At 41.6% G+C, this 25,164-nt stretch overlaps 1 protein-coding gene across 7 annotated transcripts in view; it reads left to right on the forward strand.

The window, feature by feature from the left end:
* tenm3 (teneurin transmembrane protein 3) overlaps positions 1-25,164 on the forward strand; it is a 690,209-nt gene that overhangs the window by 658,112 nt on the left and 6,933 nt on the right. For all 7 annotated transcript variants that reach the window (XM_079656342.1, XM_079656340.1, XM_079656341.1 and 4 more), the window contains 7 exons: positions 354-458; positions 8,977-9,107; positions 12,635-12,804; positions 15,331-15,457; positions 23,294-23,491; positions 23,678-23,737; positions 24,216-24,560. In XM_079656342.1, coding sequence (XP_079512468.1) covers positions 354-458; positions 8,977-9,107; positions 12,635-12,804; positions 15,331-15,457; positions 23,294-23,491; positions 23,678-23,737; positions 24,216-24,560 — 1,136 coding nt within the window. The remainder of the gene's footprint in view (positions 1-353; positions 459-8,976; positions 9,108-12,634; positions 12,805-15,330; positions 15,458-23,293; positions 23,492-23,677; positions 23,738-24,215; positions 24,561-25,164) is intronic.

Below are 25,164 nucleotides of genomic sequence, written 5' to 3' on the forward strand. Positions count from 1 at the left end.
CACTGTACAAAGCCTTGCTTTGTGCTGGGAAATGGCTGTGGGTGTCTACAAGTGACACATCACATCCACCCCATAATATTGAACCACAACATACAATCACCATCAAAAAAATAACACAGTGGCCGCTGTTAGCAGGAACCACATTTTAGTTGAACATTTAAATATCTTTGTCATTCAAACATCGCCCTCAGAAAATAATTGTATGTCTATCTGCATCCCCTCCCCCCCTCGCTAACTTCAGCTCAGCATTGATACAGTGTTTTGAATCCATGCCTTGAAAACAACCCCAGGCATGCATCCAATGTGGAATAGTGTTATGGATCTTCTTCATGCTCTCTCTTCTTGTCTTTTAGACCAGCTTCGCAACAGTTACCATGTGGGGAGCGACCACTCACTGAGGGTGATCTATGCCAATGGGATGGACACACACTACCAGACAGAGCCCCACATACTGGCAGGTATGCAGCTTCAGCACAAAACCCTCAATTACCTCATTCACACCAACGGTGTTTCAGGGCCGGTTCGGAGCTGGAGCTTGAAAAGCACCGGTTTTCCTCTTCACACCGCAGCGGAGCAGCCTCTTAGCTCCGGAATCCGGTTCATTTCGAGCACCAAAACATTGTCCGGCCAGAGCAAAAGCACCACATACGTCACGCTTACGTCGAGGCGGGGGCAGGGGCGGGATCAACTCCTGAACAACAACAAAAAGCCGGCGTTTTATCCAGTTTGTACACAACGATGGAGAAACTTAACAAGCAGCAGTGGTCCACTGAAGAGACCAGCTACCTACTGGGAATCTGGTCTTCTGAAGAGGTACAGAGGAAGCTGGAGCACAATCGGCCATTGTTGTTGTTGTCGGTGTCAGCTATGAGGGGTTTCTGCGCGGTTTGGCTTTATGAAGCAGGCACGCAAACGGTTACGTCATGACGCAAACGATGACGCAATGAAGCAGCACCAGTCGGACTCTGGGCAGTGTGAAGAGGAGCTAAACCGAAGAACCGGTTCTGAACCTGAAAAGCTCTAGCACGGAGCTTGAACCGGAGTTGCGTTGGTGTGAATTAGGTAAATGTGTACTGTAGACTGAGGCCCCGGCCCCACGAGGATTAACGCAAACGCAATCGCAAAAAAGCTTCCGTCCACACGCGAAATTCACCGGATAGTGTCTGTCCACACAAGACAGCTTCGTTTAGCTCCAACCGCTGGAGAAGCTGCAGTACATATGCCGAGCCTGTACGTGGCGCTGTAACTTCCTCCACAAAAGCAGCGAAGAGGCATGGTTGTCATGGTTGCCCTTCTGTTTATTCTCCGCGGTGGGGCCGAGGGAACCGGGCAGTTTTTCGCCAGTCAAGGTGTATTAAAGTTTAAATCTTCCGGACAAAATTATAAAAGTGCTGGTCAAAGGTCTTCTTTGTTATTTATTGAGGTTTAAAACAAATGAATAACGACTTTATATAATATAATAATAAAATACATGGAGCCTCTCTTTTTCCTCCCTCTCTTCGGACAGCGTCAGTGTCTGTCTCATGCAGCAGCTGATCCAGTAGTCAGTGACCCGGCCGACAGTAAAAATAAACATATTTATAACTAGTTTAGGTAGTTTGAGAGGTAATTAAAATAGCTAAGGGTGAGGATCTGACTTGAAGTGTGTGTTTTGCTCCGTTCACCGCTGCATCACAGCGGGAGGAGCTGCAGGTGAGCAGAGCTGCGTGTCTCCGTCTTGTCAGATTAGACTTCACTCGCGTTTATGTCCATATCGAGAGAAAGATATACAGTATAGGCTAATCTGTATTCAGTGTGCAGTTTACTTTGACGCGGGGGTGAGCAGCAGAGGTGGGGAGAGGTGGGGCTATTGCCTCATCATTATCAGAAAATGATCGTATAGGGCGTACACACGGAGCCGTTGGACCCCCCAGAGCGTTGCGTATGCCGTTCTATCCACCTTGGTACCCGTTATCGTTTCCGCAGTTGTTTACTGTCATATTCGGTCGTCCTAGTGTGGCAGAACGGTCTATATGACACTAAACAGCAACGCAAACGACCGTTGTCGTCCTCGTGGGGCCGGGGCCTAAACCATAATCAACTGAAATGTATTTTTGTAGGACAAACCCCTTGAGATGGGGGTCCTACCATACAGTACAATCAGCAAGAGAGTCTTTTTTATGACAAAACCAAATCAAGTCACAATACAACCACAGACATTATTACTACAATAACAAGAAAAACTACGGTGGCCCTGAAGTGCAAGACATCACAGCATTTCAGAAAACACTACAGCATTTCAGAAAACGCCACAGCATTTCCGAAAATACTACAGCATTTCACAAAACACAACAGCAAAGAGAATGACATGGAAATTATTTTTTTAAGATTGACAAACATCATATGTGTAATTCATGGCACAATTCAAACGGGATCGAAAGATACGTTTTCTCTCTCCATTGACTTCAATACATTAATTCTGTGTTTACTCCTGTCATTCAAACAAGACGCTGGAGAGGGGGCGGGGCGTATCTCCATGTAAATCTTATCGGAGTCGGATCGATCAGTCTAAAGTTGTAATCTAACCTGTAGCTGCTCCGTCCACACTCACAACGTCATACAGACATAAATAAAGCAGCGACTGTATTGTGTCGCCATGACATAGACAGTCTGTGTTTTGTATATGTTTAACTTTTGTCCAGTTTCTGAACAGATATGAGGAGCTGTGAGCTCTGAGTGTGTGCTAACAACTAACGGATGATGTGTTGGGCCAATCACAAAGCGTCATTTCTTGACTGGCAGCAAAAACAACCAATCACAGCAGTGCTTCTCTGGCTGGCTCTGTCCAATCACAAACAAGAAGTGTTCTCCCTAAAGCAGTGGTTCTCAAACTTTTTCTGTCAGGCCCCCCCTTTGGAGAAAAAAAAAAGTCGGGTCCCCCCAACACAAATAGTCAGGCTCAGTGGCGGCGACAGAGATTTATTTTGGGGGTGCTGTGGGGTAGCTTGGCGTTTCATAGAGGGTGCTCAAACATTTAGGGTTTCCCATTAATGTACCGGTCGCTACAGTGGAATTTTCTACTGCAACACTCCCCACGCATTCACACAGTGTACAGCAGGAGTCGGCAACCTTTTTGATATGAAGTGCCATTTTAAAATATAATTGTTATCAGCGTGCCAACGATCGAGAATTATCAATGGGGGGGGGGTTGAGGAGCTGACGCTCGTCAACTATCAGCAGGAGGGCGGGAGAGCCTCTCTGCGGGGCAGCAGTGTGTGGACCTTTCAGCGCAACTCGCATGATGCCGAATTTAACAAACACATTTAAATAATTGGTTTAAACGGCATAATAATAAGGACGCTCGTCCGTTCTGTGATTCTCCAGAGCACACATGCTATGATATTAGGGTCATGCAGAGTGAGATGAGATCGCTGTCCCTTTAAGAGAGAGAGAGAGAGAGGGGTGTGGCTTGTGCATGTGTGTTTGTGGATGGTAGAGCGACAGTGAGAGAACCTATGGAGAGAACGTGTGTATGTTTCTGGAAGTGAAACGAGGAAGCAGAAAAACAGAGGTCTGTGATGTATTTTGTGAAACAGAAGAACAGCTAAATAAATGCAACGGCCTCCCAAGAAGAGCTCGCCTCTCTCTAAAGTGGGTTATCGAACCTGAAGCTTGTTGCTTCTGCCCTCCTCGACTACGGTCTGGGAGCCGACAGGAAAGTTCAACACACAGATGGCCAGTCCGCCCCTTTGTAGCATATTATGTCAATGAGAGATGAGCAGATCGCCACTGGGCTTTCAACTAAATACACAGCCACGCAAAAACTGCGGCATTTGTACAGCTCCTTATGGGTACTGCAATTAGTGAAGTGCTTTCCTCCGTGGTGAAACGATCAGCACTGCACCACGGAGGAAAGCGGCAGAATGTCACCTGGAGATAAAGAGAGCGGGGCTGCGTTGCGTGCATGGCTTCCTTCTGCAGGTAACGGGGAGACGCGCTCTGGCGGCGGTCTCGTTCAGGATCCGAAAATACAATTTAAATATTTTTGCACACTTATTCCACTTATTCCTAGTGTGCCAATGGTTACGGTGCCGCGTGCCAATGCTGGCACGCGTGCCAGGGGTTGCCGACCCCTTGTGTACAGCGACAGTGCACAGTGACATTTGCAATGAAGGCTCGATAATCAGCTCACGGCATATAGGTGTAAGCAGGGGTAAAGTGCTATTTCTATAGGTGGTGTGTGGACCTCACATAGGGGGCTCGGGGGACAAGCTCCCCCGGGAAGATTTGTTTTTAAATATTGAAGTTAAAAGCATCAATCTGGTGCACTTTGAAAGCAAAATGAAGAGATCTATGGATACCTCTCTCAACACCCATATGAAACAGAACTGTGAACGGATTTACTATTTCTTTATGGATATTTTACAAATCACTCTCCTTTTAAACTTTATTCTTTTTTTACTGTCATATAGTATTTCATACCTGTTTTTAATTTATTCTCTTATTTTTGTATAACTATAATGATCATATAAACGTGTGCCTCGGAAATAATTGTTTACATAAATGGTGACCAAAACGTTCGAGACCCACTGAGATAACACTGAGAGAGTCCTTTAGCTCAGTGTTTTTCAAAGTGGGGGCCGCCAGGGGACACCAGGGGGGTCACGCAAAGTTTGAGGGAAAGGGGAATCTTTTTTTTTTTAAAGTTACATTTTTTTTAATTTATTTTATTAATAACTGCATATCTATCAATCTATGTGTTCTTTGATGCCAATCTTTTAATATTTTTTACTTACTCATATATATATATTTTTTTTTATTTTAAATCACACGACCGCCCTTCAAGCCAATCGGAATCGAGCTGCCGCTACTGAGAGTGAAACTGAATATCTGCTCAGCTTTTGGAGCAAGTGAGAGCTGGTGAATATTTCGCTCTGCAGCTGGATGAGAGCACGGATGTAGCAAATATTGATGTTTATATATATGAATATACTGTAAATATGTTTATCGTTAATATTACTGTTGAATATTATATATAATATTATTAAGGCATAAGTAGCTTTCAAAAATACTAAAAATATATGTTAATTGTTCATATTACTATTCAAAATTATATAATATTATAAAGACAGAAATCACTTTAAAAATATGTTTTCTGTTGATATTACTGTTTAATACATTATTTCCGTCCAATGTGAAATGCTGTTGTGTTTTCTGAAATGCTGTGGTGTCTTGCACTTCAGGGCCACCGTAACAAACAGAGATGCAGAGATTAGCATGTGAACTAGGCAAGGCATCAGAACCATGTGTCACTTCTTCCACTCCCACACTCATAGATCACAGTTTGACTCATTAGGATTTGTTTTCACTGCAAATATCAGAACACATCAGATAAACAACACAATGCTATTGTGCAGACGTTTCCATTAACATCTGAGCAATATTCAGTGGTGGAATGTAATTGAGCACATTTAATCACGTACTGTACTTGAGTAAAACATTGAGATACTTTACTTGAGTATTTTATTTTCACATAATAGTATTTATACTTTTACTCCCCTACATTTTGTAGACCAATGTTTTACTTTTTAATCCACTACATTGTTTTACAGATATAGTCACTATTTACTTTGCAGATTTGGATTATTAATACAAAATCTAAATCAACTAATATATTATCATCTATAATTATAGATTAAGCTACTCAGTAGTATATACAGTCATTTAAATAAACTCCACTTTTACCAAGAGCAACATTCAAGTGATGAACACGTTAATGCATCAATATTTATAATACAATAATCTAAAACATAAGGTGCCATTCTGCATAACGAGTCATTTTACTTTTGGTACTTCAATTATATTGTAATGCTCAGACTGTTTTACTTTTACTTAAAGAGCAACTGCAGGTTTTTTTTTTTACTACATTTATGCTTAACCTTGCCTGAAAATTACAATTAAAAAAGTTAATGCAGGATTTGATATGTTTTACAAAACATAAGGGCAGGAATTAAGAGGGAAAGGAGCCGTTTTGAGCTCTGCTACTAAAAACTGCTTTTTTTTTTACGTCAAACGCGTCATATTATGTCACATGGGGGAGCAATTTTCTCGGACTCCTTCTCTGCCCAATCCGCAGTAGTAGTTTGTACCTGGTTTGAGCGGTTGTGATTTAGTGAGCTGGTATTTTTTCGGTAATTTTACATTGCATTTCACCATTTGTAATCATGGTGAGCTTGTGTTTGTGCAGGTTGCACAAACTCCAGCCTGTCAGGACATCGAGTCCACAGTTTCCCCAACAGGAAAAGGACCGGAGCTAGTTTTCGTTCCTGGGTGCGTTGTGCGAGGTGAATCCACCTCCCTGCAACACATACTCTCTTCAGAGGCCATGGGGTGGCATTTCCCACACAAGCACCTATCAAACAAAACGTTTATCAGGAAACCGTATCACATCTCTCTCCCCCCATTCGTTCCTCTCTCTCTCCCCCCCTTTGCTCCTCTCTCTCCCCCTTTCGCTCCTCTCTCTCTCCCCTCCGGTACACAGCACCGTAAGACGTAGTGTGGAGTTGCATTAGGTAACGCGAGATACGGCTGATACTTGCGCATTAGTTTCTGTTATGGATCAGTATCAACAGTCATGCCAGTAACGTTACTATATTATCAATACTACTTTAGTTATAGCCTGATATATGATAGCTAACTTTACAATGTTGCGATGTGACTGACGTTAGCTAACATTAACTGTGGCTAACGCCGGTCACGTTATTTCTTCTAATCCTTGGCTGCTCCTGGTCTCTTGGACGCCTAGTAGGCTCATAATTATAAGGTTGTGGTCCGTCATATGCATACGAATATACATTTGCAACCTCTTCTGTGTCAAAACTAGCATTGTGATCCATGTTTATTAATACGTTAGACCGGACGCTCTCCCCCATGCAGTGGCGGCGCCAGAGTATTTTTGTTGGGTAGTCTATGGTAGGGCTAACCCATACAGTGGTGGGGCTCGAGTCAGTATTTGTAATGTAATTACATACACGCTATATCGCACCCCTTGACAGTGAAACGCCACGCGTGAGGCTTTTATTAGCTTTTATTAGTCTCCTTTTATCAGCTAAATTACATCGAGAGCAACAGGTGTGAGTTAAACAATACAATAGCCTATTCTGCTAATTCCACGTTGTTACAACATGCTACGCAGCGGCAGAAACAAGAAAAGTTTGCATATAGAATTGACACGGAGAGAGAGAGAGAGAGAGAGAGGGAGAGTGAGGGAGAGACAGACAGACAGAGAGAGAGGGAGAGAGAGAGAGGCACAGACACACGCAGGTAAACAGAGAGAGACAGTTACAGCACACAACAGGTGGCCTGTGTCTCTATTGTCATACAAAACACTTTTTCAAATGACCCATTATTACAAAATATATTCAAAACTCACTATTGACGTTCTCAAAGCAGCGCGATCCGCCGGTTGTTGTGGTTGGAAGCGAAAATGTCAATGACACGCTGGACATCCAGTGGCTTACTCCTCTGCTTATTGATAGCCAGCAGGCCCAGGTTGCTGTTCCGTGCATCACCACTGCTGTTTCTTAGATAATTCTTGATGCGACGGAGACAGGAGAAGCTGCGTTCGCAGCCAGCAGAGGTCACAGGCAGAGTCAGGGAAATGCATATGAGTCTGTGTAAATCCGTAAAGGCATCCTTGTAGGATCACATTAAAGCGCCTGTTCGACTTGTTGTACCTCAATGCGAGGGCGTTTAAGAACAAATCTATCCATCCGAAATATACAGTTAATCCTAGAAGTTCTGCTGTCTGTCTGCAATTTACTCGGTGCGAGTTTGGGGACTTTTAACACTGTGAACGTGACGTGTCAGTAATGCATGACGCATCAGACCCAACGTTTCGTTGCTCTGATTGGCTGTAGGTCTATTCAAATTGCATTCGGAGGCATTTTGATCTGACCGCGGCCGTGCAATTTCCACACCTTTAGTGTTTAAAACTCCCCCACTACTTAGACTATTCCTTACACCCCTCCAGCATAAGCCCGAATGGTCTCAACCATATTGCGTAAGTAGCGTGCACTTCAGGATCAGTTTGTGTGTTGTGGACACGACCGGTAGATTTTCGCAATCCGTGTTCTCAACATGCTTACTTTAGCATCATTTTTCATGGTCGGGCTAAGGTAGGGCTAAGCCATTTCTTGGTATGGCTGTAGCCTACCCCAACCATACCCTGGCGCCGCCACTGCCCCCATGTGACGTCACACGCGGGTGGTCTTTTTTTATGCTGAAGTAAAAATGTCTTACAAAAACAACGCCAGATGTCACTGTAGTGTATATTTCTGTATATTTTTGGGAAAATCTAGTGTATACATCATTTTCCTACACATTTATTCACTTGGGTCTCTAACCTGCTAGTTGCTCTTTAAGTACAATTTCGAATGAGTATTTTTACACCGTAGTATTGCTACTTTTACTTCTTCCAGCTCTGCTGCAGTAATAATGACCAATCAAGTGTCATGTCTCTGCAGGCTGATGTTTTACATCATGTTCTACAACTAAAGCATTACAGCATGCTTTGGAACATAGTCAGTAGCAATTAAAATGGATTAATACCATATGTGATTTGTGTTACTCATGGAAGAGCGGTCGATTCCAAGCCTATACAGTCAACATTTGTATAAATGTGTGTGTGTTGATAAAAAAAAAGAGCTCAGTATTATAACCGTACCAGTAGGATTAAGATTATCTACTATGCACCGTGAAGCTCTGCAGAACCACAAGAATGGCACAAGGTGACCAGGACATTGCAATAAAGTGAAAGATCAACAGTTTCATTTGTTAAAACTATCAACTTGTCAAAAATAATAATTCCCCAGGCCATTCCCAAACATTACACACAGTTCTCATGGACATATTGATGCACTGCTTTTTTCTTGCTTTGCATATTTTTTCATCTTAAGATATTGATGGTATTTATGTCTTTCTCATATCCATTTGAAGGTGCTGCTAACCCAACTGTAGCCCGACGCAACATGACGCTGCCAGGAGAGAACGGCCAGAACCTGGTGGAGTGGAGGTTCAGGAAGGAGCAGACCCGGGGGAAAGTCATTGTGTTCGGGAGGAAGCTCAGGGTGAGTGCTCTCCAGAAACCGGAGAACAGAACAACTCATCTCTGACCGGTGATCTACAAAGTCTGCCGTCATCTCTATTAGCCGATTTTCATAAACAATCACAAGTAGTATTACTATTAGACGTGCCACACTTGTAGAATTCCCTATGTATGATTGGCTTAGCACCATTTTTTATTTGTGGACCTGCGCTCTGCTTTACGGCATGAAATCAGGTCGTAAACAATAATCAACATAAACCTTACGCATTCCAGAAACATATAAAACTATGCAAAAACAGTACCGGTATTTAAAAAAAAAAATGTAATTCAAAGAATGTACAACTTTCTTGCCAACATAAACATTTACCAAAAATATGAATATGCCTATATGGCTGCTACAGTACATGTCTTTACTGAGAGTAGGGTTACACTGCATGTTGTTCAATTCATCTATAGCAGGGGTGCCCACACTTTTTTGGCTGGTGAGCCACTTTTGAAATGACCAGCTCACCGAGGTCTAACAACCAAAAATAAAATCCCAAATTGCAAGGGTTGCTGATAAGATGTTTTATTTATACATGGGAGAACTAAAATAGGGCTGCAACAAACGACTAATTTGATAATCGATTAATCTATCGATTAATGAAACCATTAATCGACTATTCGGACTATTACTGTATGCTCTTATTTAGCCATCAACTTTTAGATTTAGCTTGAGGTTGTTTTAGGCATGTGGAAACTAACAATGAAGACAATAAAGATGAATACTTGATTCAAAAATACATATATTATTCAATTAACTTAACAAATTGTGAACAAAATTAACATTGCTTTTTATTTAAATTGAATAAATAATGTTTCACATAAGAAGAAACAACAATGTTTTAACAAATCGTATTAAATAATGTGATGACAGAATTGTAAACAGAATAGCTGAAACTTTAACAAAATAAATAACTCAGTTACCTGTAATCATTAACCCATGTTTGTATCATTGAGTTAACTCCGTGTGTTGCTGCTAGCATACATAACACCTGACGTGGTAACGTTACTCGTGGATGGAGCTACAGAGCTACTAGAAAGACAGTCGAACCTGGTGCATTCCTCCGTCTGAATGTGGTGCACTTTTGCTAAATGTTTAGACAAATTGCTCGTGTTACCGCCCTTACATGCTAAACTCTTATTGCACTCTTGGCAATTGTCCACCTCAAGACGGGTAACATTCAACCACACCTTGGAGCGCTTCTCTCCGCTATCCCCGCCGTGTGTTGCTGCATGTAGCAGCTGCGTGTGTGTAAACTGCCCCGCCCCCTCGCACACAGACGGGGGAGAGAGATCTCGTCTGGATTTTTCGTGTTTATCGTTTAACTCCTGAATTAAGTGGCAGGGAGGCCAAGGGAGGAGGGATCATGTTTATTTTAACGGAGCTGGATTTTTTTTTTTATGAATGACTCGCGATCTACCAGCATTGCCCCCGCGGTCGACCGGTCGACCGCGGTCGACGTACTGGGCACCTCTGATAGTATTCGACTCAATTCATGTGGTCCAATGGATAGGGACTAGTTTAATTTAATCTTATATATTTACAATAAATATATGATCAGCACATATTGACACACATTCACTCTTAAACAAATTCTATAAATGTTGTTGTTATGAGCTGTTAGGAGAAGGCAGGGACAGTGATGTGCCTGCAGTGTTGAATATTACCGCTTCAGAGTTTGATCTACACAGTGGAGCCATTCATGTATGACAGCATGTGTGCTGCCCTGATGGTAATGGGGAGGTCATTGTTAAGCTAGCAATAAGGACTTGCAGGTAGATGTGTTTTTGTAAATGGGTGTGCAGTATGTACACAGTATAATTCGGCTAGATGCTTGTGACAGTGAAGATCTGTGTTAAAGTGACAGTGGAGCTGTCTTGCTGCAGCACCATGATGCCAGAGTGAGGCGTTAATGATGGTGGGGGGGCTGTGAGGCTGGATGAACTCACTGAAACGTTGACTTTAATTAAATGAATTATGTCAACAAATGTCAACTGTTTTAGGTTAGTTGAAAGCAATAACTCTAAGTTAAACCTAATATTTCTTATTTAAACACAACATTATTGCTTTCAACTAACCTATGTGAAATTTCCTGACATAATATTTTAATTTAAGTCAACGTTTCAGTTTTTTCAGTGCAGCAGTGAACTTCATTCCAGCCTTTCTGCTAAATGCTATCATGCTGCTTTGTTTGCTAATCCCAGTAAGGAATGTGCATTGAACACAAGATGTGAGTGAATGGAAAACTGAATGTTTTAGCATCTCGGTAGAGGAAATACTGAAAACACCTAGTGTCTGTCAGACACAGCAACATGTCTGTGAGATGACCTGAATGTATGTAGGTCACTTGGTAATAGGATGTTTTGTATCTGTATTGCGTGTTTTCCTAGGTTTATCAACACACTAAAGAAATGTACTAATGCTCAGGGTCTGTCAGCTATCCCAAACCCCCCACACAAGTACTTTAGTTATTAAATCCCATTCAGTTTGGGTTATTCAGCACAAAGGATGACAGCCATTAGAGATTCCTGTTTGGCATTGCAGTAAAAGCCTCAGTTTGCCTCCAATTATTATGAACATGACAGGCCATGCCAATCTGCAAAATGATGTATTCCTTCTGATATGATGTGGCTCTCCTCTCTGGTTTCCCATCCAGCTGGCTACTAGCCACCGTCCAAATCCTCTTCTCTGCCCCTTTACTCACCTTGCTGCATTAAACTGCTCCTAATTTACAAACAAATGAGTGGCTATGTAAAAAAAAGAGAAAATGAGTCTTGAGCGTTTTCCAGCAAACCTCTCCCCTTAATGAAGCCAGTCTGTAAAACTGTTGATTGGCTAATTCTAAGTACTTCCCTGGCTTCAAGGATCCAGAAAGTTGTTAGCTCCGACCCGAGCTATCTGTCTTGGTAAATGGTAGTTTGAACAAACAGCACGTTTTTTAGAAAGCGATAAAGAGCGGCAGGCTGGCTCTATCATGCCTCAGTGTTTTATGGGTGTTGGATCACAAGTTTGTTTGAATTCACTGCCTGAGGCACCTTTTGTGGATTCAAACAGCCTGTTATTAACAATAATGTAACACTTTTTTTATTCTTTATCTGTTTGATTAGCCAGCTAGCTCATCCTAAATTATTATTGATGCTATATTTATTATGTCTTAGAATTTCTTTTTAAAACAGACGGATTAAGATTTGGGACAATATAAAAATGATGTATGTGTTTCTGTGCAGATGGTCGTGACATCTGATGGTTAATTCCTTTAGTTTGAAGTTCTTAGTCTTCAACAAAAACATTCAACAAAATACATTTTAATCTTATGGGTATTCTTTCATGAACCGAGCATTTCCATGCTATCCAAAGGATCAACTTTATCAATTATGAGCTTTTCCTCTGGCGCCACATGTGGTATAATCAGCTACAGATACTAAACATTCATGTTTCCACTCATCATAGATGTATATGGAGAGTGTCTTTATGCAGTGGTTGTTGGTTTGTGTCCCCCCCTGCAGGTGAATGGTAGGAACTTGCTGTCAGTGGATTACGACCGTTCGCTGCGAACAGAGAAAATATATGATGACCACAGGAAGTTCCTTCTGAAGATCATCTATGACACACAAGGCCATCCCACACTGTGGGTTCCCAGCAGCAAGCTGCTGTCAGTCAACCTCACATACTCCAGGTGAGGGCTTCTATATACCAGTATGTGTTATCTTAGGGTTGTAATTGGAAAGGGTAGGCCAGTGGCATTGGGGTCTAAAGGCAAGTCCAACCATTTCTCAGTTTAAAGGGATAGTCTCAGTATTTCTGCTGTACACACAACCTTTCACATTTCTGCTCAACGAAAAGAGAAAAATAAGAAAATCCTCTTAGATGGAGTAGATTATGTCGAAGCATGTAGGTTAATATGAAACAAACAAACTAGTTAATGTCTTTCTCAATGGCAGCTGAATCTGGACACTGGTGTTTCTTATGGAATCTGCCCTGAACTTCTACTTTCACAAAGCTCTGACGTAGTTTTTGTTGACATTTTCAGAATTAGACCCTCCAGAAAAACGCGGGCAAAAATCGTTGATAACGCGGGCTAAAATCCTTGATTATGCGGGCTAAAATCCTTGATTGTGCGATTAAACATGCGGGGGTTTATGTGATTTTATGCGGTGAAATTGCGGGAAGTTGCGAAATATGCGGAAAGTTGCGAAATATGCGGAAAGTTGCGGGGACATCTTATTTATTCTCTCTCACACACAACCTGCCACTAACGTTAAACCCCTTTCCTATTCAATTAAACACATTCAATGCTTATTTATTGTAAAAGCAATGGGGCTATTTTAATCACTCTCTCTCTCTCTCTCTCTCTCTCTCACACACACACACACACATACACACACACACACACACACACTTCTCCGCCTCATTCTGTTTTCATTTACTCGTTCGTTATCTGACCAGCTTCAATCTTGTAGGCTACTCACTTCGTTTCTTGTAGCCCTCGAAAGGGTTTTGGAGGTTGATGCCTCGGTGAACGTGAGATGTTTGGCTTTCTTGTCCGCAGCAGCAGAAAGAATTTTCGAATGTTTGAATGAATCAAAGTGGGTCGTCACCGTCGATTTTCTCTTATGCTCCAACACACAGTTGCACGGGGTGCAGAATAGTTTCCCCCCACTTTCGTGAAAGACATCGGAGTACTGCTTTGCCCGGTCTTTAGCAGAAATGTTCGTCGGTAAATGAGATGGATCAGATGTTTTCATCTTGGTGTTTTCTCTCTTGTGTGAGCTCCACACGTTCACTCTACGGTGTTGTTTAATTTCTGTGATGCGCGGGCTGATAACGTCAGGTCATCATCATCACAACTTCACGTCAAGACGAGTTAACTTTTTTTTCCTCAACTTTGTGTGGAAAAATGCGGGGATTATGCGGCCTTTTGATAAATATGCGGCCTTTTAAAAATCTGCGCCATTTTGCTGATTATGCGGTAAATTCTGCGATCGCAGGATCGCGTTTTTCTGGAGGGTCTCTACAGAATGGTCCTATTGGATGGTGGTGATTTACTGGAATGCCTTATATTGAAACTTGTTTCTATGTTGTCTACCCTGAGAAGGCAAAGTAACATAGAAACACTATGGTCCATGGTTTCCGGTCCTACGACGCTGGTTCACTTCTTAGCGGGCTAGATCTCCATGGTAACTTATGCTGAACGGCTAGCCTGGTCCAGAGCAGGTTAGGTTCCAGGATAAGAGATCAAGTCAGTGAAAGCACCGCCTGCTGACCAATCAGAGCTCCGTGTGCGGAGTTTAAAGCTATCAAGTCATATTACAGGGAAAGGAAATACAGTTTAAACTGCCGTTTGTAGGAAAGACGGCCGGCAAAAATCAACTGACTGTGTGAACGTGAACATTAATAGAATATCACCTCCCATCCTCAGAGCAATCCGACTATTATAACATTAGCGATAAGAAAGCTTAATTAACTATCTGCAACAAGTTAACATAAGTTACCGGATCAAAGTAACATTACGTACAGTCCGCGGCACTGTGAGTGCAGACGTCGATGTGTCCCATTATCATTCATATATCACATCATATCAAATCATAATGTATCATATATTTCCTTATCTGAGTCAGCTGAGCCGTATCTGGCCGTGCAACACTCACAGTGTCACATACTGTATGCAGAAGTATTATTTTAAGCAACACATTAAGTTGACGAAACACTCGAGACAAATGTAATTAAAGTCAGATCCACTCATGTCTTAGTGGCAGTGATATCATAAACCTGTTAATGTACGCATTCAAACACATTTTCTTTTACCAGCTGTATTCACCTTGCAGGTGCAGCTATGTGGCTTTTATCCTGGATAAAGTGTTTAAATCATGGATGTTTAAAGTTTAACGTCTTCATTTTTGACTAATATTATAGTTGACTTTTCATTCAGGAAGTATGACGCTGCGCTGTCAGTAAGCTTGTCCATGTTTGTGATTGGTCGAATGCTCCAGATACAACCCCTTTCATGTGAACGCGCACCTAACTAGATAGGACACGGCTGGCTTGAGTTAACAAGTTGATAGCCAGCATCGTAGGACAGTTTAGCGAGAGCGGGTTTGTTTTGGATTAGGTAAGCCAGGTAACTCAAACATATCCAGGTTAGGTTGAACCGGCTTTGTCGTACAGGCCTCAGATATTAACCTCTGTGTGTGTGTGTGTGCAGTACGGGGCAGGTGACTGGCCTCCAGAGGGGTCCCACCACAGAGAAGTGGGAGTATGACAGCCAGGGACGAATCATTTCCCGAGTGTTCGCTGACGGGAAGATTTGGAGCTACACCTACTTGGATAAGGTAAAAGCCATATACACACATGAACACACATAACTGCACTATAATACAGAAGTATAATTCACATGCACATACAAATCACTAACTAAAGTACAAACAATATACAACTCAAATCATTTTGTTCGACAGACTTTTACCCCTCTGGATGTGTTCATGTGTTATTGTTGCATCACCATGGTGTGACCATGGTGGAGATCGAGATAAAAAGTATTTTGAGCTACTCTTGAACCCTTGCTGATTCCAACACACATTTCTGTTGCTTATAATGCAGGATTATTAGGGAGAAAATCTGTGCTAATGTATAATCACCTGAATCTAAGAAGCATTTTTCTGAGCTTACAATGAGCCCTTCACATTTGAACATGGAGGAGGTCCTCTTAACAGAGTCATCATGTTTCTACTATAACTCAGAACAGACAAACCAAACTCTGCCTCTACAGAGAGCCTTTCACAGTTTGATGTAAAGGCCACCGTAGTTTCCAATACACACCTAAAGCCCCGACCTGGGTCCTGTTGCTTCTAAAGTATGTCAGGGTAAGGATGTCCTCTGAGAGAGTAAAACACTTGATTTGAAGTCTTGGTTCTTTTTCTTTCACAGTGACAGTTCTAAAAAAATTGCAGGGCCATATTCAATAATAAATAAAACAGGAGCAACTGATAAAGGGAAGAGGACTGAAATAAAGACGAATGAAAAAGAGAGAAGCAGAAAGAAATATCTCACAAAACAAGAGACAAGCAGACAAAACACAGGAAGAGGAAACAGATAAAGAAGAGGGATCGTTCCCTCCTGGAGAATAACTTAGCCATATTCTATTACTCCATGTGTCACTCTGCACACTCTCGCCTTCTCTTGTACTTGTTTTTCATTTGCTTCCTTCCTCCATCAGTCACTTTCTTTCCTTGCTGGAAATACTCACTGTAAGTCACTTTGGAGAACAGCGCCAAAAAGCAGAATTCATCATGCACAGCGACCAACATCATAACTGCAATGCATCTATATGGAGGCAAACATACTATAATGTATGATGAACACATGAGCACAGTGAGGGGAAACGTCCTTATGTGTTTCCTACTGTAGTAGTACAGTCACATACTACTCAATGTCTTTGTTGTTCCAAGAAAGAACGGGAATAACAAACAACAAAATACAGAGGTAAAGACATACAGTATGTAAGGTCAACTCAACCAGTGTGTCCTCTTTGTGTTGGAAGAATTACTCAGATCCTTGAAATATTAGGGTCTTAAAATACCCCTTTACCATTAAAAGTCCTGATTTCAAAATTGTTCTTAAGTAAAAGTACAAAAGTACACTCGTCATGCAGAATGGATCTTCTCACAGTTCTATTATTATTATTATTATCGTTATTATTATTTCATCCGATTTCTATACATGTAAGAGCATGAAGGAAAAGTAGTCGTTGTGCAGATTGGTCCATTTCAGAATAATATGAGTCCAACTCCGGGGACTTCCGGCCGGGTACTTCGGGTGGCAGTATACGCCGTGAAGTGGTTTGTGGCCTGCCAGTAAACCCAAAGCAGAACAAGAAGAAGTGACGTCAGCGGCTTCATTTGCCTAATCCTCCCTCAGGGACTTATTCCGGTGTGAACGCGATGGGGGTGCTGGCACTAAGTGCTGGGAACTAAGTACGGCAAAGTACTTGGTGTGAAAGCGGCTATTGATCATGAAAGTGTTCTCAAAGCTGGTAAAGGTGCAGCTACTGTAGTTTGAATGGCTTTGTATACTGCAGGGTAGCTTGTGAATTTACTCCAGGTGGAACTAAAGTCTGATTTAACACTTGGTTAGATTTCACATAATTCATCCACATCTGTAACTAAAGGTATTAAATACATGTAGGGGAGTAAAGTACACCATTTACCTCTGAATTGTAGTAGAGTAGAAGTACGAAGTAGCAACAATATTTAAATACTCAAGTAAATACAGTACAAATCTAAATCTACTTACAGTAATTACTTTATACCACTGAACCTATGTTTGTACTTATTTACACCTTTTTTTATATCTGTAATTGTATCATAGTAGTATCAACGTATCCCTTCTTAGTTATGACAATTATAATTAGAATAAATCATTCAACCTAAACTAAATTAAATATTTATAATGGGATTTATTTATTTTTCATCTAATGTTGTTGGACAGTCAGTCAGATAACTAGAGTAGAAATGTAAAGATATATTTTTGCATCATCGCTGTGTTGAGTGTAGAGTTTGAAACAAGTTTGCAAAAATGCTCAGTAGTACTTCCCCCAGAGGCAGGGGAAGGAGTCAAAGTCAATTTAAGTTGTTTATTTTAATTTTTTTCTACTTATTTTACTACTTTCTACCTGTGTCTACGTCATCTGGTAAGACCGATTCATTCATAGAGTATAAACGTAATATAAGTGAAGAAACAAACAAACTTAGAGACCTCTGTGTGGCGTGTGAGCGCACCGGGCCAACGCACACCAACGGACAGAAACGAGCAAATTGGAGATTAGATCTGCATCCTTCTCGCGCTTCAGAATTATTGTCGACCACTAACAGTGCAGGAGGGTCCTGCTGGGATGGCTTTGCATTTTGTTTCGGACACACTGGAGAAAAGTGATGTTACTTAATACTAGAAAAGAGTCCAGTTCTGTTCATCCTGCAGAGTTATGCATGCTAAGCCTCAGGCCCCGATGCCAGAGCAGCTCAGAAATCAGCCAAGGGACCAATGAAGGGGCAGGGCAGTTGGTCGTTATAGAAGTCCAGCAAACATTATGTGTCATGTTGAGTGTGTGCTGCCAAGTCTGCTTATCATAGGGAATGTTTGCCTTTTTTTTCCTGGAGGTTGGCTGAAAATGTACAGCCTCTTTTCAAAAATCATTTCATAACTGTCCTTGCTGTCTTGTGCTTTTGATTGTGCTGTGCAATAACATCTCCACCTGTGGTCTAGTTCTACAAACTGCACAAACCACACTCTGGCAGACAGAGCAACACATGAATGCTATACAGTTAATAATTAAGATTGAATAACATCTATTATCTATTTGCTACCAACTGCAGCATTTATCAACACACCACAGTGTTGCTGCCCTTGTAACAGCCAGCAGATGGTTCAGTCAGACAAACCCGCCTTAAATAATTCACCTTTTATATAAAAGGTTAATACAAAGGTATTTGGTCCAAAGGCTCTACCAATCGAGAAACCAAGAAACAAAATTAATTTCCAGAAAAGAATGGCGATATTGGGTGATTTTGCAAAAGCCCTTCGTATGATATAAATAATATATATTTATTTTGTAAAAGCCCAGTGCCCAATTATCCCATCAATAGAGTTTTAAAACACTGGGCTGAAGAAACACATACATGAAGATACAATCTGATATTTTCCCTGCTGAAAATCACCACTGGCAGAATGAGGGTTGTGGGGGAGCTTTGTCAGTCTTGGCAGGAGTGAGTCAGCTGATTCATTGTGTTTATGTTTGAACAGTGTTGTGCTAGTTACGGAAAACCAGTAACTAGTTACCATTACTAGTTACTTCATTTAAAAAGTAACTCAGTTACTTTACTGATTACTTACACCAAAAAGTAATGCGTTACTGTGAACAGTAACTTAAAAAAGGGCTCCAATTAATGCCCTTATAGCCTTCATTTCAGTACTGTTATTGCATTGGAGAATAATACAATCTGTTAATCAAGAAATATAAATAGTAGAAATAGCCTGCATGTGTTCTACAACATACCGTGCAATGGCTTTATCAACTTTTCCCTGGCTAGCAGTCCCTCGGTTAAAATCCAGCCGCTGTTGCTTAGGTGGAGGTGGAGTGGCGTCGGATGAGTCTGGGTCTGTGGTCTTAGCTACTAGCTTCGTCCCTGCATGTTGTTTCTGCAGATGTTTCAACAGATTTGAATTGCTGTTTTGGGCAGTAGATAGGATCTTTGACCCGCCAAGACACGACTTACATTTAACTAAAACGTTATTTTCTCTGTGCTCGACAAAAGTGAAATAGTGAGAATATCTCCAGGCAGAGAAACTCGACTTGAGCTCCACCGCCGCCATGATAGTCTTGTTAGTAAACACACAAACACGCCCACAGCGCGTCTCTGCATGTGACACAGGAAATATCTAAGTGCATTTACTCAAGTACTGTACTTAAGTACAGTTCTCATCTCTGTTCGCCTCGCTGTTGGCGCCGCTCACCAACGTCTGGGAGCCAAGACTATATAAAAAAAATAACGGAGTAACGCACCATGTAGTAACGGTAAGTGAGTTACTGAATTTGAAAAAGAACGCGTTAGAGTACTAGTTACTGCCAAAAATAACGGCGTTACAGTAAGTCCCAACACTGTGTTTTAATGAGCGGGTGTTGATATGATAAAGCATGAATGAAGTAGTTGATGCCAGCATTTCATCTGTTCTCTGCCCAACCGAATGTAATGCTTCATTTCGGATTAGCTGAGAGACCCCTGAAGGGTTAAAGGCATCACTAAACAAAAGGGCCAGCCTTAACAAACATTGAAATCTTCTTCTGCAGAGGAAAGCATGAATGAAGGCAGGTACAGGTGTGCTATAGACAGGGTTGGGAGGGTTATTTTAAGTTCATCCGTTACAATAACTAGTAAAAAAAAAAATGGAATCAGGAACCTAATCTGAGTATCAAAATATCAAAGTAATGTAAGCTGATTACTTTCAGTTACTTTTGGACTACCTCAATATGAATGTGCAATGCAAATAAAAACAATAAAATAAATAAAAATAAGATGTGTTTGTATTAAAGGTGGGGTAGGTAATTCACTTCAGATACTTTTTGTTATATTCCATGGAATGCTCTTAACATCCCGATAGCAATGAATACATTAAATGCTTTGAGAATAAATACATTAAAAAAATGTAATCTGTGGAAGCCGTGGCGCTGTAAACAGCACGACTAATTATTTTAACCGGCCCGGCTAAAATAACTGGATGGCCTACCTGCCTGTCAGCCTTCCATCTGTGCACAAACGTATCTTGTGCGCTCATTGGTCATGTGAGCGTCCGTATGTGTTGGAGGAGGGGCTCTGTAAGGAAGTCTGAAGAAAGGGGCAGATGTTTTTCGGCTGTGTACTTTCAAATTCTAGCACACTCGAGCTGGTTTCTCCATTCTTACCTACCTAACGCTAGCTGGGTAAATATGACGCTCTTTGTATAAAAACAAAACAAAACTTACCTTCTTATATATCAACTTTGTCCACTTAGATCAACTTTGTTTCCTCCGGCTTCAATTTCCATCCCTCTAGTTCGTTCTCTCTATGTCTGGTCAGACATCAATCTGTTCCACGTAACGCGCCCCCTAGAGGCCTGGAGCATTGTGTGTTTTGGGGTTTCTATGTGTTTTTGGGTTTGTACCTATGTGTTTTTGACTTTGCATATCGTTTTTGTATTTGCAGCGTTTTTCTGTTGTGTTTGTTTTCGGGGTTTGTGTGTTGTATTTAATTTGCGTCATTTCTGTAAATGCAGCGGGTTTTTTTGTAGTTGTTTTCAGGATTTGTTTGTTTTTCATTTAATTATTTGCAGCTGTTTCCTGCTTATGTTTGCGTTTTTGCCCGTTTGCACCTGCCGGCCACCGTATCTTTCATATAAAAAGTGTAGTAAGAATTTACAAATGCTGTTCAAACTTAATGTTCACATGATGAAAGCATAATATAAACCATAAAGAAAATGTATTCAGGACATCCCATAATATATCTATCTTTATTTCTAAATGTATTCTCACACTGTAATCCTGCTGGTAATCTCTATTTTTTTGGAATGTAACAGCAATCTGATTACTTATTTTTTAAATGTAATTGTAATCGAATACAGATACCTTTTTTTGTATCCTGATTAAGTAATATCGTTACATGTAATACTTTACTCCCCAAGCCTGGCTATGGATGGATCTGGATGTTCTAGAACACACAAATGCACAGACTCTTAGTAAGCATCAGCTAACTGCTGTTAGCTAGCTGCTAATGTCACCTCATAGCTGCAATCAAAACACTACTTGAAATGCAAAGCAGCTGTCTCACTCTCATGCAGGTGGGATTTCGCAAAAGGTCCAGGTGGCCACACAACCCCGGCAGATGGCACAGAAATATCAAGATATTCCTCTAATACAGCGTTTCTCAAAGTGTGGGCCCCGCTGGTGGGTCGCAGAGATGTGATAGGTGGGTCGCGAATGGACGCGATGAACGGGAGTTTTGTTTTTTTTTTACAGTTTTTTTTAGGCTAAATAAATGTATTGGACCTCAGGCCGGAATCGAACCTGGGTCCTTGCGGGCGTTAGTGGACTGTTCAGCTGGAGACTCGCAACGGCGGTGGACCTTCACAGCGCCTGATCCGCTGGAGCCGCCGGAGCCTCGCAACGGCGGGTGTTTGCGGCGGGTGCGGCAGCGGCGCAGTGAAAGTCCACGTCCCACCTATGTCAGAGCCAGCGGCCCACCGGGAAAAGTCCCGAATATCCCAATGGCCAATCCGAGCCTGCTCACACACACACACACAACTGAAACCAAAATAATTTACAGACATATGTAAAAATCTCTCATACACACATGTGAAACACTCACTCACACACACACACACACACACACAAACACACACACACACACACACACACGCACACACACACACACACACACACACACACACACACACACACACACACACACACACACACACACACACACACACACACACACACACACACACACGGAAAGAAAAGCAATGTGGAGCGGCACCTCACCACTTCATAAGGACTTTAACCGTGACACTTTTCGAAATCCCGTTTGTGTCCCCCCACTTTACAAATTTGCCTATATTTATTATAATTTTTTAACGCAAGCCGTCATCGCCACGGAGGAGGAGACAGCCTCTGTGAGCGAGCGAGAGAGAGAGAGAGCACACCTTTATCTATTTAATATAGCCTAGGTGTAAAAAATAAAGTAAGAAATAATTCCATCGGACAGTAAAAAAAAAAAAAGTTTAAAAGGGGAGTGATTAGTAAAATATGCATAAATAAAAAGAAATAATGCTAACTAGGTAATATAAGATAAGAATAAACAAGTTGAAATGATTTGTTATTGGTTTTGATCATATTCTAAAGATGTTTGGATTATTGAAAAGTATACAGCTCCCTTTCATCTGAGTGTTGAGGGCTGTATCCAGAAATTCATTTTGTGCTCAAAGTGCACCAGATTGATGCATTTCACTTCAACATTTAAAAAAAACTCTGGACCCCCCTAGAGGAGGTGAGGTCCACCCCCAAATAATGCAGGTTAAAATAAATGAAATTGCCTACATTTTATTTTAGTAAACACTGAAAACTGGTCCCACAGACCCAAACAGCACACAAAGGTTCAAGGTCAGCATATAATGATGTTAAAATGTGCTAAATATATACACTGCAAAAAAACAGAAAAAGAGGAGTAAAAGTAGCTCACGACTTGTTTTATTTTTTGAAAGTAGCTCTCATCCTAAAAAAGGTTGGAGACCCTTGTTGTAGAACGATACATTTGACAATTTTAAGCTTGGCCTACCATTTTATTGGAGCGATGAGGAACAGGTGGGGCACCTGATCAAAGTGGGGAATGACAGAAAAAGTTTCAGAACCACTGCTCTAATAGAAGCTGTAAAAAGATGCACTACCAAATATTGTATTTATGATGTGGACTGGTGTGGACGTCCCAGTGTCTGTGCAGGTGACACCCTTTCAAAACTTTCTGTGGATATGTGTCACAGGTGTAAGTTGTCTCATTGTGCTCTTCTCTCTGTGTTGGGATGCTCTGACGTTGTGTTCCCCCCCCCGCCCCCCCCCCCCCCCCCTCTCTCTCTCTCCCTGACAGTCCATGGTGTTGCTGCTGCACAGCCAGCACCAGTACATTTTTGACTTTGACTCAGGGGACCGTCTGTCTGCGGTCACCATGCCCAGCGTGGCTCGACACACCATGCAGACCCTCCGATCCATAGGGTACTACAGGAACATCTACAACCCCCCAGAGAGCAACGCCTCTGTGACTGTGGACTACTCTGAAGATGGACAGGTGTGTTTAATAAAATCTGCAATATTTTTAAATCCTATCATTTTTTGTCTTCATCTCTTATATTTCATTACTTCTGCTGATGGATGGTGGTTATGAGGTTTTTCTGTGATGAGTATTGTCCAAACCTTTCATATGATCATCAGTCTTATGGAACTAAAACTGAAGTGCTGTTCCCTCTCTCTCCAGCTCCTCCGAATTGCCCATCTAGGCACGGGCCGCCGTATACTGTACAAATATCGCAGACAGGTACGTGCTTTCCGTGCTTTTTCAATAAAAAAATGAAACGTATTTGTATGCTGACCCATGCATAGGTGGAAGAAGTACTCCGATCTTGTACTTAAGTAACAGTAGAAGTACCCGAGTTAAACAATTATAATCAAAATAAAAAATTCTCAACAACGTAAACAAAAACTATTTATTATTTGATTTTATTTAATTTGTGGTTTTTTCAGCTAATGTTCTTGAACAGGACAGTCCAATAAATAAAGAGGAAATGGAAAGCATGATCTCTTTTTGCATCATCCCTGTGTTTAGTGTGAAAGTGGTGTCAGGGGGAGGCAGGGTGAGGGTGATGCTGAGGCACTGGGCCTGAGCAGCTGCACAGCTTCAGTACACCACTCAGGTTGAAGTTGATGGCACTCATTGAAGTGAACTGAGAGTGGAGCAGATATCCTCCAATGTCCATTATTGTAAACACATCCTGCTGTGTTTCCTGTGTCATCAGAACAAGCTGGCAGAGATCCTCTATGACTCCACTCGGGTCAGTTTCACGTATGATGAGACAGCTGGGGTTCTTAAGACCGTCAACCTGCAGAGCGAAGGCTTCATCTGCTCCATCAGGTACCGGCAGATCGGCCCTCTGGTCGACCGGCAAATCTTCCGCTTCAGCGAGGACGGCATGGTGAACGCTCGCTTCGACTACACGTACGACAACAGCTTCAGAGTGACCAGCATGCAGGCTGTGATCAACGAGACGCCGCTGCCCATCGACCTGTACCAGTTTGATGATATATCTGGGAAGGTGGAGCAGTTTGGGAAGTTTGGAGTCATCTATTATGATATCAATCAGGTAAGACTGGAGTGCCTGCAATGAATTAAATGGCCTTACATTTCTCCTTTATGAATAAAATGTTGTCTATAAATCCTGATAAGGTGGGTCAGTTGTTAAGAGGTGATGCTTTGATGATTCAATAATTGATTAGACATGTGGGATGGACATTGGCCTGCAGGTGAAACTCATCATGTGACTGTTTCAGCTTCCTCTGCTATTGAGAGCAACTCATTGGTGGAGATCATCAGAACAGCACATCATTTTTTACATTACACATTTTATGACATAATGTCTTTGACAGCATTATGTTATGCAAATTACACGTTAAATGCATCCCTAAGGAACAGTGACCAATAAATGTACATTTTATTCATATTGTTTACGATGCAAACAAGATCTGTTAGAGAACTCAATAAATCACAATAAACACAAGTTAATGTTTGTTTTGGAATGCAAACACTGAACCATGAGAAGAGAACTAGACAGAGAGTAATGTGGACTTTCATTCAATTAGATACAATCAAATATATTCAGTTGAAATGTTTACTTTATTGCACCTACTTGTAATTAGGAGCAGGATGTCTCCCAGGTAGTGGAGGTGGTTAGATATCAGGTTTACTCT

The sequence above is a fragment of the Notothenia rossii genome (genome assembly GCF_949606895.1).
Source record: "Notothenia rossii genome assembly, chromosome: 1".
NCBI classification, from domain to species: Eukaryota; Metazoa; Chordata; class Actinopteri; order Perciformes; family Nototheniidae; genus Notothenia; species Notothenia rossii.